Here is a 13,881-nt window from a genome sequence, read left to right as displayed (position 1 = left end):
GCCCGGTGCCGAGCGGGGCGGTGGCCGAGTGAGACAATGCGGCACTCCACTCCCACATGCCACAGGCGCCGCCGTCGTACCCCGTATCGGAACGTGGCGCATCCGGGCATCGCGGCGCGGCGCGGCACGCAGAACACTCGCGTCCTTGGGACATTCGGAGCGTATTCCGTTGCGGCCGCCCAGCTCGGTCGGCCGCCGCGCCCGCAGACCGCAGCCTCTCGCGACGTCGCGCCGCGCGGTGGCGCCACGCCAGGACAAGCACCGAAGCGCGGGCGAGACTGCGCGGCGCGGCGATCCGCTCGACGGCTCCAGTGCCCCACCACCCCCGGCGCGCGCCATGTGGCCCTTTGCCCCGCGCCGCTGTCCGCCACGCAGCCCGCCCGGCTCCCTCCGCCTAGGCGTCAACCGTAACTGAAAGGAGTCCACCTGACGCCGCTCCCCTCGCCCGCCACCCCCGTTTCGCTTTCGCGTTTCGCTTCGCCTTCCCTTCCGCCATCGATCGATCCCTTCCCCTCCCTCTCCCTCCCTTTATTCCTATCGGCGTTCGGCCACCTTCCCCTTCCTGCACCAACCCACCCGCCCCCGCCATTCCCGGGTGCTTTGCTTTGCTTCGCCCGCGATTCGATCCAAGCTCTCTGGTCACCGCGCTGTCGTCGGAGGCATGGCGTCGTCGCCGGCGAGCAGCTACGACTGCTCCTTCAAGGTCCTGCTCATCGGGGACTCGGCTGTCGGCAAGAGCAGCCTCCTCGTCAGCTTCGTCTCCGCGGCCCACATCGACGAGGACATCACGCCCACCATAGGTACGTGCGCGTCGGCTCCTCCGTCGTTCCTGCCCCCCCCCCCCCCCCCATGGATCTCGCCGTTGCGTGACCCCTGTAAGAAGCACGGTCGCTTCCTTGCTTGTCCCGATTAGAGAACACGACAGCAGCATGTTTTGTCTCAAGCGTAGATCAGGAGGTTACTGTTGGGGCGTGTCGCTGCTTACAGAATAATGTAATGTGTTTGCGTTCGTTGTGAATAGCTATTTCAATTTTATTTCGGGACGGGGGGTAGAGGGATCACCACACACTGAAACATCCATCTGTGGAGGTAGCTTTTCTGTGTTATTGTGCACAACATAAAACAAGGCTAATATACTGCTTGCTGGTTCCACCTGCATCTGTGTTTCCACTGATCCATTTAGAGGAACAAGTGCGGGTATCTAAGTTGGAACTTTGAAAGTATGGTCTGGGTGGAACCATCAACCAAGCATACAAATCTGCTCCGTTTTCAGGGGCTAGTAATAATGAGGAAAACAGTGGGGATTATAGAACAGAAGTCTGATAATGACTTGTTTTTTTTTGCGAGTCTGATAATGACTTGATCACTAGCTGACAAGAAAAATAACCAATTGCTTCTAAATGCTCCTCGGGATGGATTATCTCCTGTAGTTTCCAAAAGCATGAATTGTGAACAAGGTTGAAATGCATGTCTGATGGGGTTTTTTCCCACATGGATTAAAAAAAAGCCAAAATGCTTTTGAAGTTGATAATGCAGGCAAACCTCCTATATCTTCACTCAGAATACAGTAGAGCGTATGGTTTTTCACTTAAGTAGTTTGAAGAAAAAAGCGATCCCTAATTCTTTTTTCCTAACAGCTACATGTTTATCCTATCAATACAAGTTGTGGTTACTCCTTAAACATCTGGTAAATAGTCCAGAATACAACACAGTTCAATTGATGCTCTTTAAAAGGTGTAGCACAAACTACCTTGCTAGAAAAGCCCCTTCACATGACAGTACATTTTTAGCCATAAAGGTAGTCCAGTCATAGCAGCCCCTGATCTTTTTGTTCTGCTTTTCTGAATTTAGTTTTCCTTTTTACTTTTTGGCAGGGGTGGATTTTAAAATCAAATTTCTTACTGTGGGTGGGAAGAAACTGAAACTGACAATATGGGACACTGGTAAGTTTTGTTCCTGTTTCTGATAATGGTCCTAACATGTTTGTTAGTTGCTACCTTGTGCAGCAAGGGCAACCGTTTCTTTCTTTTCAAAGCATCCTGATATTATGGATGTATTGATTGTCGATCTTATCCTATTCAAGTTCTCTACAGATATTTTATTTCACTGATTTTGCAGCTGGCCAGGAGAGGTTTAGGACAATTACCAGTTCTTACTACAGGGGTGCTCATGGGATCATTCTAGGTAACTTGATCTCTCTCAAGATACATATACAACAGTGCACAGTGCATCACTGATTAAAAAGCTTCAACCATTTATCATTTCTGAAGTTAGAGTTTAGAGTGTTTTTATGCCCATTTTCCAGTAAGTTTATTGTCTGTTTAGGTTAGTCACATGATTAAATTGTGCCATAAAATGCTAGATCATGTTTACCGCTCAAATTTTGTGCACACTCTGATCTCGTGCAATTACTATGGTTAATATATATGTAACTGACAAGACTATCAAATTTCAAGGGGATCCCTCAAAATATGTTGCTATCTAGGATCTTTCGGTGCCAAATCTCAGTGACTTTGTACCACAAATTTATTTGCCGAACATCTCAACTTGAGCTCTTGTCTTGAACTTCAATGTTAGCCAGCATATGGGTGGATCCTTTCCAGTATTGTGATAAGTGATACTATTCCTGATTAGCTATAGCTTAGCTTGCAAACAAGACCATAAAAAAAACCTTGTAAACAGCCCATTCCTAACGTTGATTCATGTAAATATTTTCTTATAGGAGCACTGTAAACTTTTCCATGTCATCGGTCATCGCCAGACTATTAAATTTGTCTTACAGCTTGGGTGGCACCTCACTTCGATAATGTGTCAACTAAGCATTTGGTGGCTATATTTAGGGAATTGGATGTGGTTTAACTTTTCAAGATCAGCGCTTAAATGCAATATTATGATCAGTAGCAATGAAAATCCAAGGAATCATTAATGTGTTTGAACCTTATAACCATCGTTATTTTATTCTGCGAAACCAAAATGTTGCATGATGACTTAAAAGAATGTTAACTTCTGATAGTTTACGACGTCACCAAGAGGGAGAGTTTCACGAATTTGGCTGATGTGTGGACCAAGGAAATAGAGATGCACTCAACAAATAAAGATTGCGTCAAAATGCTTGTTGGAAATAAAGTGGACAAGGTATACATTTTCCTCTTCATAAATCATTCTTATTTCATGTAAACACTGTTCCCTTTCAGTAAGCGAAAGTTTTTTATTGTTCTACCTATCCCAGTAGGTAACATTTGTTGTAATAATAGAATGTTGGTAGTATTGGGTAATAAAACCATATGACTTATGCACCATTGGGGCAACATTACACTTTTTGAAAGAATCAGTATACAAGATGAAGTGACAAAGGTTGATGATTCTACCTTGTAGGATGAGGACAGAGTGGTGACAAGAGAAGAAGGTCTTGCCTTAGCACAAGAATACGGCTGTCTGTTTCTCGAAAGTAGTGCCAAAACAAGAGAGAACGTGGAGAAATGTTTTGAAGAGCTTGCATTAAAGGTATATCTGCACAAACCAGAAAGATACTTAATACCAAAAGCTTACATCTTGGCCCTTGATACCTTTCAAGATTCACCTTCTAAGAATTCCGGTAGACTTGTAAAATTATGATTTATGAATCAATTATGTGCACTAGTATCTAGTGCAATAAAACCTTACTCTTTCATAAAAAAGGCAAAGCTATTATGGCCATATGCTTCTGAATTGCATCCTTTTGGCATTTAGCATTCCTTTATCAAATACAACAGATGACCTGTTATCCAACCATCCTATTGCCAGGTTCTGGAAAATGTAGAATTACTCCTGTTGCAGCGATTTAACTTCATTTGTTTCTGTTATCAGATGTTTCTTCCTGAAATGGTTGGATTTCTAAATTTGCTATTGCTTGTGACATTCGTCGGATATGCTCATTGCAGTAGTAATCACCGTATTTGCAGTGACTGGTTATCCATTCCTGTGTTCTTTTAGGATCAGTGTGCACCATAGGTCCCCGAATTTGCACAGAGCGTAGGTCTAGTATTGAGTACCTAAACTTGAGGAGCTGTGACTTTATACCTCCAAGTTTGCATAATCAATGGAGGTCCAATTTTAAGGGGTAGTAAGAAGAATCAATGATCTGCGTTGTTCTGAACAAATATTTTCTCTTTTCTTCTCTGCCTTCTCTTTTATCAGAATTTTTTCCATTTCTCAGGGATGACTCGTTTGTTTATTTGTTATGGATCATAATGTTTCATGTAGGAATATGAAGTCTTAGTTTCTCACCTGCTGAGTTTCGATCAACCAATTAATTGTGCATAACTTATGTATGGCACTGGGCAGCACTGTTGCACCAACAAGGAACATACTTAAGGGAACCTCCCAGATGATTTGACTAGATGTGGTATAATTATTCCTTATGGATGCAAGTGCACTGTGCAAGCTCTGCACATGGTTGCTTGTGCTTTGCTTATGTCTTCAGTTACATAGAGTACCGTTTTCATATAAAAAAATGTTGGTTATGCCGCATAAACACATGGGTGCATGCGCTATATCTTTGAAGCACGGAGATGCACTGCTTTCTGCCCACGGTATTGTTTGAAGAAACCCACAGATTATGTGCCTTAATCCTTAATAATGTATCATTTGTTTGCTGGATTCATGACTTTATGCAACGCAGTTCTTCTGATGTACTCCCAGAGGAAAAGCTCCAATGCTTGAAGAGTTATTTATTTGATTATCAACAGTGTGCTAGGAATCTCATTTAGCTCCTTCTGAATATGTAGTATTTTTATTAAAAACAATCATTTTACTCAATTTTAAGCAAGATACAAGTATGCAGTCTGATTAGTATGTTGAATGTCAGATTATCATTTTGCTTAAACAGTGTTTTGCAGTACATCATTTACTTGTTGGTGGAAATTGTCTTTGTTACCTCTTCATTGTTGGTGCAATGGTGCAACGGTGCTGCCACTTTTGGGAAATGTAAATTCCTTGTGCTGATCTAATGCAGATTCTTGAGGTTCCAAGCCTCTTGGAGGAAGGTTCTTCAGTTGTCAAGAGGAACACTCTGAAGCAGAAGCAGGAGAATGCAAACCAAAGTGGAGGATGCTGTCAGTAGATCCACCGGTTATTGTATGCAAGCTGCTCATGGTATCTTAGGTTTTAGCTGCCCTTGAATTGGGATGTAGATGAGTTGTATCTAAATGCTCAAATGGCGCAACCAATCCGAGTAAAGGGAGAATTAACCACGAGGTTTTGGTGTGAATTGGTCTGTACAAAAGAAAGGCCTTGTTTTTCCCGTTTCCTGACGTGGCAATTTGGTTTGCTGCTTGCAGTGAGATCCATCCAGCTGATCACTTCCTTAATTGTATGTGTGGAAGTGTATGCGGGTACATAATTCAGGGCTTGTAGTTAGCTATGGAAGCTCTGCAACCATGTGAAGTATCAAGCTGACTGATCCATGTGCTGAATGTACAGTCGGTTCTTGTCTCAACTGGATGGAGTTTAACATGTCCAGTTTGTTTGAGCTGTGAAATTGCCTTCAGTTATCAAAACTGGAGTGATTTACTCTTTGTTCAGTTTTCTCTGAGTTTGAGGCTTTATGGCACATCTGCATTTGATGCTTTCTCCCTCTAATGAGTATGATTCTTTTCCAGGATCACTTGGCTACCTGACGATAGAGATCATTGACTCCAAGCTACAGCGGCTGCGTGTTGCTGTCGAGCAGTGAGTCGGATTTCATTTACGTGATATTTCAACTCGGCACGCATTGGCACGATTCACATGATGGTTGCGTTTGCTCATGGCTTCATGCACTTTGCCTCCCCTTTCGCTTTTCACCAACTGTGTGTTGCTGGTTCTTGTGAGCAACGACATGACAAGCATATGGCCTCCCTGTCCCAGAGAAATGCATCTGACGAACCGATGCATGCATCCACCATTTCTTTTTGCACGGACGAGCCCTGGAAAGGACGATCTCGTATCTTTCACCGGATCAAGTTGACCCTAACCCTCGCATCGAGGCCTCGTCCAGTGGATGATTGCGTACCTTCTGATTCGTCTTAGTCGCCTGAACATACTCCGTTTCAAAGGACTGAGATCATCCACTCATTCAGCAAGAAACCCATGGGGTGCGCAGAACGCAGTTGTTGGCCATTGTGCGGGAAAAATCGATGGGAAAATTAATTCTATAGCATCGAAAGATATCATATCTGAAAAATACCATAAAAAATTTGTCATTATGTGAAATAGCATCTAAGGAGGAACCGTTACTTTAAACTACCACTCCGTCACGCCTGCCATTCACGCCGTCTGTCCGTACATCCAAACGCAACTTTCTCGGCCTCCCGAACGGCCATGGCAACTTCCGCCAGGTGCTGGCCGCGCTCGCCGCGCTCCTGCCCGAGACGTGGGCCGTGCTGCGCTACGGGCGAGGCCGCGAGGCTGGCGCCGCATCTGCGCCTCCGCCCACGTTGAGGACTTGAGGCTGCCTCTACGTCGTGACCTCCCCTGCGAAGCTGAAAGCTCGACACGGATCTGCGGCGAAGCTCGAAGCTCTACACGGCCACCGCAGCCGCGAGTGTCGCGGAACTAGCTGCAACTAGAGTGTTGCGACCTGACCCAAGGGACCACGGTGAGGGGCGCATGCTGCGCGCGTGCGTCGGCAAGCTCGGCGTGGGCCTCGTAGTCATTGACTTGCTTCTGTGGCTGGCAGCTGACGCCGGCGCAGCCTCACACGAGCGTAGCTTTAGACGGCGGCACATCAAGTAGCAAGAATTTATCACCCAACTACAGCTCCTCTGCACCCGAGCTCCCCCTTCTTTCTATCTCTCTGCACCAACACTAGGGTGTTCGATGAAATGCCGGACCTGACACTCGCGCTCTACCTCCGCGCATGCCCTCGACCACACCACGGCCGCAGGTAATCACACTGCTAGAACACTGGAATGTGGAAGAGAGTGATGAACAAGCTAACCGGTTGCTAGAGAGAGGAGAACGGGCGAATGTCGCGGAAGCCAGGACCTTGCCAAACACGGAGTGCATGGCGGCCGCGAACGACGAGCGCGACTTGCGAGCCGATGTGCGGCCGGGACGCCAGCCTCGCGGGGTCTCCGCAGGGCAGCGCGCGTGTCGGCCTGTACAGCGCCGGGCGGAAGCTACCATGGCCGTTTCGATGCGGAGGAAGTCATCCAGCAACAAGCAAGTGCTTGGACGGACGAATGGACGGCGTTAACTGCAAAAGTGATAGAATGGTAGTTTAAGATAACGGTTCATTCTTTCAATGCTATTTTACGGGACGATGAACTTTCAATGGTATTTTCCGAATATGGTGATCTTTAACTAATTTTCCCCAATCAAACTTTGTCATCTTCATTCGTTCTCTGGAAATTTGATACCAAATCATCCAAACATAGAAAAGAAACAGCCTGCTTGTCCACTGAATTGAGGGGCAAGGTGACTGATATGCGACTCGTTCCTTGCTCATCAAATCACTCCTAGGCAAATGGAGCGTCGCCACGAAACCGCTTTTGCAAATGCACTAGCCTGCATACAAGAAAAGGAGCATTTAGCCAAAACTGAAGGGACAGGAAAGCTCCAAGCAAAAAACGCCCAAATGGCCGTCTGGCCATGGCTAGCAGCCAAGTTGCCGCGACGCAACGCAAGAAAGGTCAGGATCCATTTGTACATGCCAAGAGAACAGTGACCTGGCTGATGCATCAGCAATTCAGCAGTCAGTGCTGTGCTGATTCTGCACTGTCGTTTCCCCGTTCTACCGAACAGGTCCAGATTTCACCGAGGCCAGGTCCGATCAGGAGGGCCCTCCCGGAGTAGGCGGCAGAATTATGGCGACGCCTGTGTTTGGACAGTGATCTGCAGCATCGGGGCAGGGAATCATGGATGGCCATGCGGGTGTGGGCCTTGCGGCCACGCTGGTCCGCCCATAATTTCCGCGGATGCCCCGGCGCGGGAGCGGGATCCACTGGTCCAGCGGCGCATGCGAGCCCGGTCGTCTCAGGCAAGGGCGGTAGAGCTGCTGGTTGCTGCATCATCCATGTGGTGAAGAACACGACGAGTCTCAGTAACTGCAGAGAGACTCGATCACTGCCGTGTGGGTCTAATGGCCATCGGGCCCAGTTGAGTGGCAATTGCACGTACATAAGAGTATCTCCAACAGACTATTCAGTTTTTTTTCTTCATTTAACTCTCTATTCAAGTCGGTAAAAAGATTCCTCTCCATATTGATTTTCTCATTCCAACAGACTATTCATTTCCTCCTCTCCAACTCCCAACAATCAGGTTCCTCTCTAAAAATATACACTCTTCATTTCGCATTGCAACAGCATCTCCATTTCGCACTACAAGAGCCTCTCCATTCTGACAATTATTGTCCATGGGACCTACATTTTGGCAAGGCAGATTGACTTGCCAAAGGCTTGCCAAGTTTGACAAGTGTGAAGAAAAGTTTGACAAGTCCGATGGGATAGAGAGCCGGATAACAACTCTATTAGACCTTAATTTTCTTACTGCCTTGCTAAATTTTAGCTTGGCAAACACCTCTCGATCGCCCGGTGCCCCGGTGTGCTGGACTAGTAACCGGCGAGGTGCCAGCGGTCAGATGAAATTTGCCAGTGGCTTGGCCAGCAGGACATGTGATCCATATACCTTCCAGTTCAAAAAAAAAAAGTATTCGATATATTTGCATCGGAGGTATTCTGATTCAGGGTGGTGCTTCAAGTGGTTACCCTTACGTTACCACTGGCAGGGCTAACCTGCCGTACTAATATATCCACAGGAGGGGGGGAAATGACCGAGGGAATGTTACAGGGAACATAGAATAGTTGTGGACCTTTATCCATCCATGCGAATTCCGTGGTTGCCTCCATCGGTCCATCATATGAATCACCCGATATATAGTACTAATAAATACACGGATATCGTCTCCGGTTCTGTTTTTCTGCCATCACATAATATCTTCGTATCTTGGTAAGCAGATCGAGGGACTCTGAATGCAAGATAACGACACCCTCCATATCCGTTGCAAGCCATTACCTGGTTGGTCCAACGTCTCCGCAAGGGTTGTTGCTAAAACGAGCACTCGTACTAGCGCGAGCGCAGCGCGTTCGTCCCAGGCGTTTCCAGTGGCAAATCGCTCAAAACACCAGAGCGGCCCGGGCGCGTGAAAATCCTAGACTCTCGTCAGGTTTCAGAGGGGTTGTTCGTTGGTTCTGGCCGTCACGCGCACGGTGGCGGCGGGCCATCAGGAAATGGTGAGGCCGATGGGTCGGGAGCCCAGGCGGACCGGGGCGGCCGGTGCGCGGGAGCAAATCAGAGCCAGCGCCGCGCGAGAGCGACTCGTCGCCGAGGGCGGCTCGGAGCCACTCGTTTCCTCTACTCCTCTTCTCCCGGACGCCAACGTGAATCAGGGCGAGTACTGTTACGTTTCGGTCTCGCGCCATCGCCTCGTCAACGTACTTTGCGATGCGTGTGACTGATCCCATCTCAATCGAGCCTCATTTGCCATCGATCACATCTCGATTTGTCGACGGAAAGCTATTCCCGCCAAAAAGAAGCTAGCACTGTCAAGGTCGAAGACTCTAGAAATCAGCTTCATACCAACACACACCGATTCGAGCGGGTCTCGATCGAGTGGTGAGGTAGCCAAGCAAGGACAGCTTGAGAAGGAGATGATGCTGGGCTATGCTTTGCTATGCAGAGGCAATGATTGATGTGGTCCTGCAAGCCTCCTACAAAAATATCCAAACGTGGGAGAGCCTCCCTCATTGGTTAGGAGGCTAATAATTCCCGGACAAGCTTAGCTAGCGAGGATCATATCAACATACCATTCTGCCCGAGATTCCAAACAAGCTCAGGCTGGCATGATTTTGCATGTATCGAAATCTGAATTATGCGTGGTGTGTGGGCGCCTAATAAGTGCAACACACAAGAAGATAAGAAAACAAGACATTTTTGCGGTCCACCCTGATCGGACCAGCTCCACACTCTGGTTTAACTTTCTAACCACATGCGCAAGAAGGATGTTAGGACAAGTGTATTGGTGTCGTCTAATAGGCGGTCTCATGTATTGACACGTAATCTTGAGACGATTCAACAGGCAATCCGTACAATGGGTTGTCCTATAAGTTGTCTGATAGTGGTATATAATTTCTTAATCTATGTATAAGAAAAATAAAATATTATGAGTTGCATGTCAACAATAACTCGTACAATAGTTGTTAAGTTGTCTCATAGTCCTACAATTTAGCTCATGAGGTGGTTGTTTCGCGAAGACCTCTTTCTCTCTCCTCGCTCTCTCTCCTCCACATCATCAAAAATCCTACGTGGCACTGCCTGAGACGACCTATGAGACCGCTTACTTGCCCTTACGGAAACTGCGGCCTCACAGGCGCGGCACAAGGGACAAACTCGTTGACTTAGCTTTCTACATGCACGTACATGTGGCACAAGCGCAACAACCTCACCGGGTCCTTAGTTTATGGCAGGGAACCAACGGTAGTTAGGAGATAGTTAAGGCCGATTAAGGATAAGAGAAGATGAGAGAAGGTGACCGATGGGCGTGGGGGTGCAGTATCTGCTCTTGTCTGTCGTCTCGGAGTTAGTCGTGGGGCAGGCGTCAGGCTGGCAGAAAGCGGCACGAGGCCTCTGGACGCATCTCGCCGGCGCCGCGACCAGCCACTGTACCCTGCCTGCCTCTTGTAGGAGCCCGTGGGGAGGCATATTCCGCGGACCCGGAGGAGAACCTGAAAGCTGCGTCCGGCTCGACGGAGTTGTTGCTTGATGCTGATCTGAGCCGAGCTATAGTTTTTGGTCCCTGCTAGTTTCAGTAGCTAACAACCACCAAGTGCCACCAATACACCACAAGGATGTTAACACTTAACAGTACTTGTTACCACTTCAAAAATTTGCACGAGACACCACTACGTAAGCTTGCACACGGCTCTGTAGTCTGCACACTGTGGCTTGATCGGATCATAATATGCCATGCCATTGCCATTGCCAACCACCCACGCCAGATGCCTGGCATGGAGGACCAGGCCTGGCATCCTGCATTAGTGTTCACTGTCCAGTGTCCACGCACGCACGCATCTACTACAGGTATCGCTACTAGTAACTGAGCAGGGGGGGGGGGGGGGGGGGGGTTTCAAGCTCGCGTGCTTATGGTACGCGGCGGACTGCACGTCTGTCCGTCCCGCGTCGCGACGCATGCAACACGAGCCCGGTCAGGCCGACAAGCACAGGTCAGCCTTATCACTACTGCCCCCACTCCGACGTGGCGCGCGTACCACCCCGTCCGGCCGCACATGCCGCCGCATTATTGCGCTGCACGCCTCGGCGCCGCGCCACCTCCCCGCGGATCATCGACGACGACGATTCCCAGTCGAAATCATCCCGATTCGAACAAAATCGTCGCAGATCCTCAAGCATATGACATGGAGACATCGAGTAGAGATCATAGAGATAGCTACTACGTGGGTACTTGGATGATAAATACTCGCGGCCAAATGCACAAATTTTAGAGAAGCAAACTGGGTCCGGAATTCACGGCGGTGATTACAGTTCCAACTTGATGCGACTGATCGAAGCAAACCATGCGAGCGGGCGCAGCGGCGGAGTTCGGTTCATGACTACACGGTGATGATGATGGGCGGCGATGCAAAGCACGCGATGCGAGAAAACTAATCAAACGGCGGCGAGCACTGATCAAACGGACGGAACCGGCCGCTGCGCGCGACGTCGTCGACGGCGGCTACCGAAGCCTCAGCTTAGTAGTCGGTGGTGGGTAGCTGCTCGTGGGTGTGGGAGATGAAGAGCACCTCGTAGATGACGCCGGCGAGGCCGCCGCCGATGAGAGGGCCGACCCAGTACACCCACTGGTATCCCCAGGACCAGCTGACGAGGGCGGGGCCGAAGGACACGGCGGGGTTCATGGACGCGCCGTCGAAGGCGCCGCCGACCAGGATGTTGGCGCCCACGATGAAGCCGATGGCGATGGGGGCGATGGTGCCCAGGCTGCCCTTCTTCGGGTCCACGGCGGTCGCGTACACGGTGTACACGAGGCCGAAGGTCATCACGATCTCGAGGACCAGGGCCTCCCACACGGAGATGCCGGTCAGGCCGAAGGTGCCGGTGGGGAGTCCGCCGGTGGAGAAGCGGAGGAGGAAGCACGCCACGGTGGAGCCCAGCAGCTGGGCGATCCAGTACAGGATGCCGCGGAAGAGGGTGATGTTGCCGCCGACGAAGGCGCCGAAGGTCACGGCGGGGTTCACGTGGCCGCCGGAGATGTTGGCGCCGACGGACACGGCCACGAACAGGGCGAAGGCGTGGGCAATAGCCGCGGCGATCAGGCCCGTGGGGGTCGAGCCGCCGGGGGACAGCTTGCCTGCGAGAGGGGAGCACGGGGTGATTAGTAACACAAGTCAGATCTGACCACCAGGTGACTCGTCCACCACGTAACACGCTCAGATACTGACAAGCAAGTAAAAACTGCTCAGGATTTTTTTTCACTGCCTTATGCTTGATTTGAGTGGTTTTATTTACTACTTTCACTTTTTACACTAGCCTGTTTACTAATAAGTATGTTCCTTTTTCTGGGATGCAAAACGTGTCAGTAGAGGATTATGCTAGTTCTTGGCAGAAGCAGCACATGGAGGCTCTGCAAAGACTGAATAGAAGGTACTGATTCTGCCCAGGATTCCTCTACTGCTCTACTGCATGATCACAGGGCTAAACATGCCATTTGCACTAATCATGTCACCTAAAAGACTTCCCTTCCCCTCACTTTTGACTTTTTTAAAAAAGAACTTCTCTGAGCTTCTAGTAACACCTTGTGTTAAACAAAAAAGGTTCTGCCAAAGAAAAGGACCTCATCTTTTCTTCATTTCAGTGACGAACTCATCAGAGAACGACCATGAACTTAATTTTGTGCTAGTACATCCCTGATTTACCGTACAGACTAACCAATCAGATTATCTATGTTATTATGTTCTAGTCAGTATTGTGCGAGTGAGTGGAAGATATCAAGATACTGAGGACTGGTAAGCGAGATGAGGACGCGTGTTGCGAGGAGGGCACTCACTGAAGGCCATGCCGGAGCCCTGGCCGGCGAAGACGAAGATGAGGGTGGAGATGAACTCAGCGAACGCCGCCTTGAGGGCACCCGGGTGGTACACCTCCTCATGGCTCCCGACGGCGATCCTGTTGATCGGCATTTTCACTGCCCTCTAGCTCTCTCACTCTCTAACCACAGAAGAAGACGACTGTGCTTGGAGGATGAGATGCGGTGGTGAGGAAGAGATGCCATGGAGGTGGTATATATACACAGGCGCTGGGGGGCCTGCCGCGGCCGGGCAGGGCCACCGGGAGTGGCCGGTCTCCCCGCGCCTATCCGGTTGGAGCGCTCATCCCCGGTGGAACGCGAGGGCCAAATTTTTTAGCGGCGAAATGAGCTGTTTGAGCGTGACACTGTGACACCTACAGCCGGAGTTGTCATATTTTGCGCCGCTTGCTGGTTTTCCTGTGCGATGAAGTTTCTAGATGTCAAGCGAGTGTGCTTGTGATTTCTAAAAAAAGTTAAGAGTATTTTATATGTACAAGAATAGCGTTGCTCTGTAGTTCGGGAGATCGACGAGGAAATGGTACAGATAGAGGCGAATGGGTGATAAGATATGATAACATAAAGAATCCTGGGAAGAAGAACAAGAGAAACTTTTTTTAAAAAAAAGGAGTACAAGAGAAGCTTTTTTTCTCTAGATAGATCATCAAATAGGAAAAGGAAATATTTTCAGATGAAAATTTCGACCATCCCTCTTACTATTTGTGTTATTCTCTGGCAGATGAATAAATGTATTTTATTTTCTTTTTCGCGGCGTCATGGTCGGT

The 13,881-nt window shown here is 48.9% G+C and overlaps 2 protein-coding genes across 2 annotated transcripts; one reads left to right on the top strand and one right to left on the bottom strand.

Annotated features, from left to right (window-relative positions):
• The first annotated feature begins 371 nt into the window (after nucleotides 1–371).
• LOC117838304 (ras-related protein RABC2a-like) lies at nucleotides 372–5,509 on the top strand. The gene is made up of 6 exons (XM_072290642.1): nucleotides 372–800; nucleotides 1,875–1,943; nucleotides 2,119–2,184; nucleotides 3,014–3,135; nucleotides 3,376–3,504; nucleotides 4,994–5,509. The coding sequence occupies exons 1-6, from the start codon at nucleotides 662–664 to the stop codon at nucleotides 5,099–5,101; spliced, it is 633 nt and encodes a 210-aa protein (XP_072146743.1). The 5' UTR covers nucleotides 372–661; the 3' UTR covers nucleotides 5,102–5,509.
• Nucleotides 5,510–11,491: 5,982 nt separating this feature from the next.
• On the bottom strand, nucleotides 11,492–13,299 carry LOC117838891 (aquaporin TIP1-1). The gene is made up of 2 exons (XM_034719084.2): nucleotides 13,079–13,299; nucleotides 11,492–12,382 (listed from the first exon to the last, which is right to left on the bottom strand). Exons 1-2 carry the CDS (start codon nucleotides 13,209–13,211, stop codon nucleotides 11,766–11,768), a joined length of 750 nt encoding a protein of 249 aa, XP_034574975.1. The 5' UTR covers nucleotides 13,212–13,299; the 3' UTR covers nucleotides 11,492–11,765.
• Between the last annotated feature and the right edge of the window lie 582 nt (nucleotides 13,300–13,881).

This window comes from Setaria viridis, chromosome 9 (assembly GCF_005286985.2).
Source record: "Setaria viridis chromosome 9, Setaria_viridis_v4.0, whole genome shotgun sequence".
NCBI lineage: Eukaryota > Viridiplantae > Streptophyta > Magnoliopsida > Poales > Poaceae > Setaria > Setaria viridis.
The sequence above is the reverse complement of the archived record's forward strand: the minus strand, read 5'-3'. Positions and strand labels throughout refer to the sequence as shown.

Coding starts and splice junctions, on each gene's coding strand:
- LOC117838304 (XM_072290642.1), top strand. CDS start 662: ATGGCGTCGTCGCCGGCGAGCAGCTACGACTGCTCCTTCAAGGTCCTG. Junction 801..1,874: donor GGACATCACGCCCACCATAG/GTACGTGCGCGT, acceptor ACTTTTTGGCAG/GGGTGGATTTTAAAATCAAA. Junction 2,185..3,013: donor TGCTCATGGGATCATTCTAG/GTAACTTGATCT, acceptor AACTTCTGATAG/TTTACGACGTCACCAAGAGG.
- LOC117838891 (XM_034719084.2), bottom strand. CDS start 13,211: ATGCCGATCAACAGGATCGCCGTCGGGAGCCATGAGGAGGTGTACCAC. Junction 12,383..13,078: donor GGGCTCCGGCATGGCCTTCA/GTGAGTGCCCTC, acceptor CCCCTCTCGCAG/GCAAGCTGTCCCCCGGCGGC.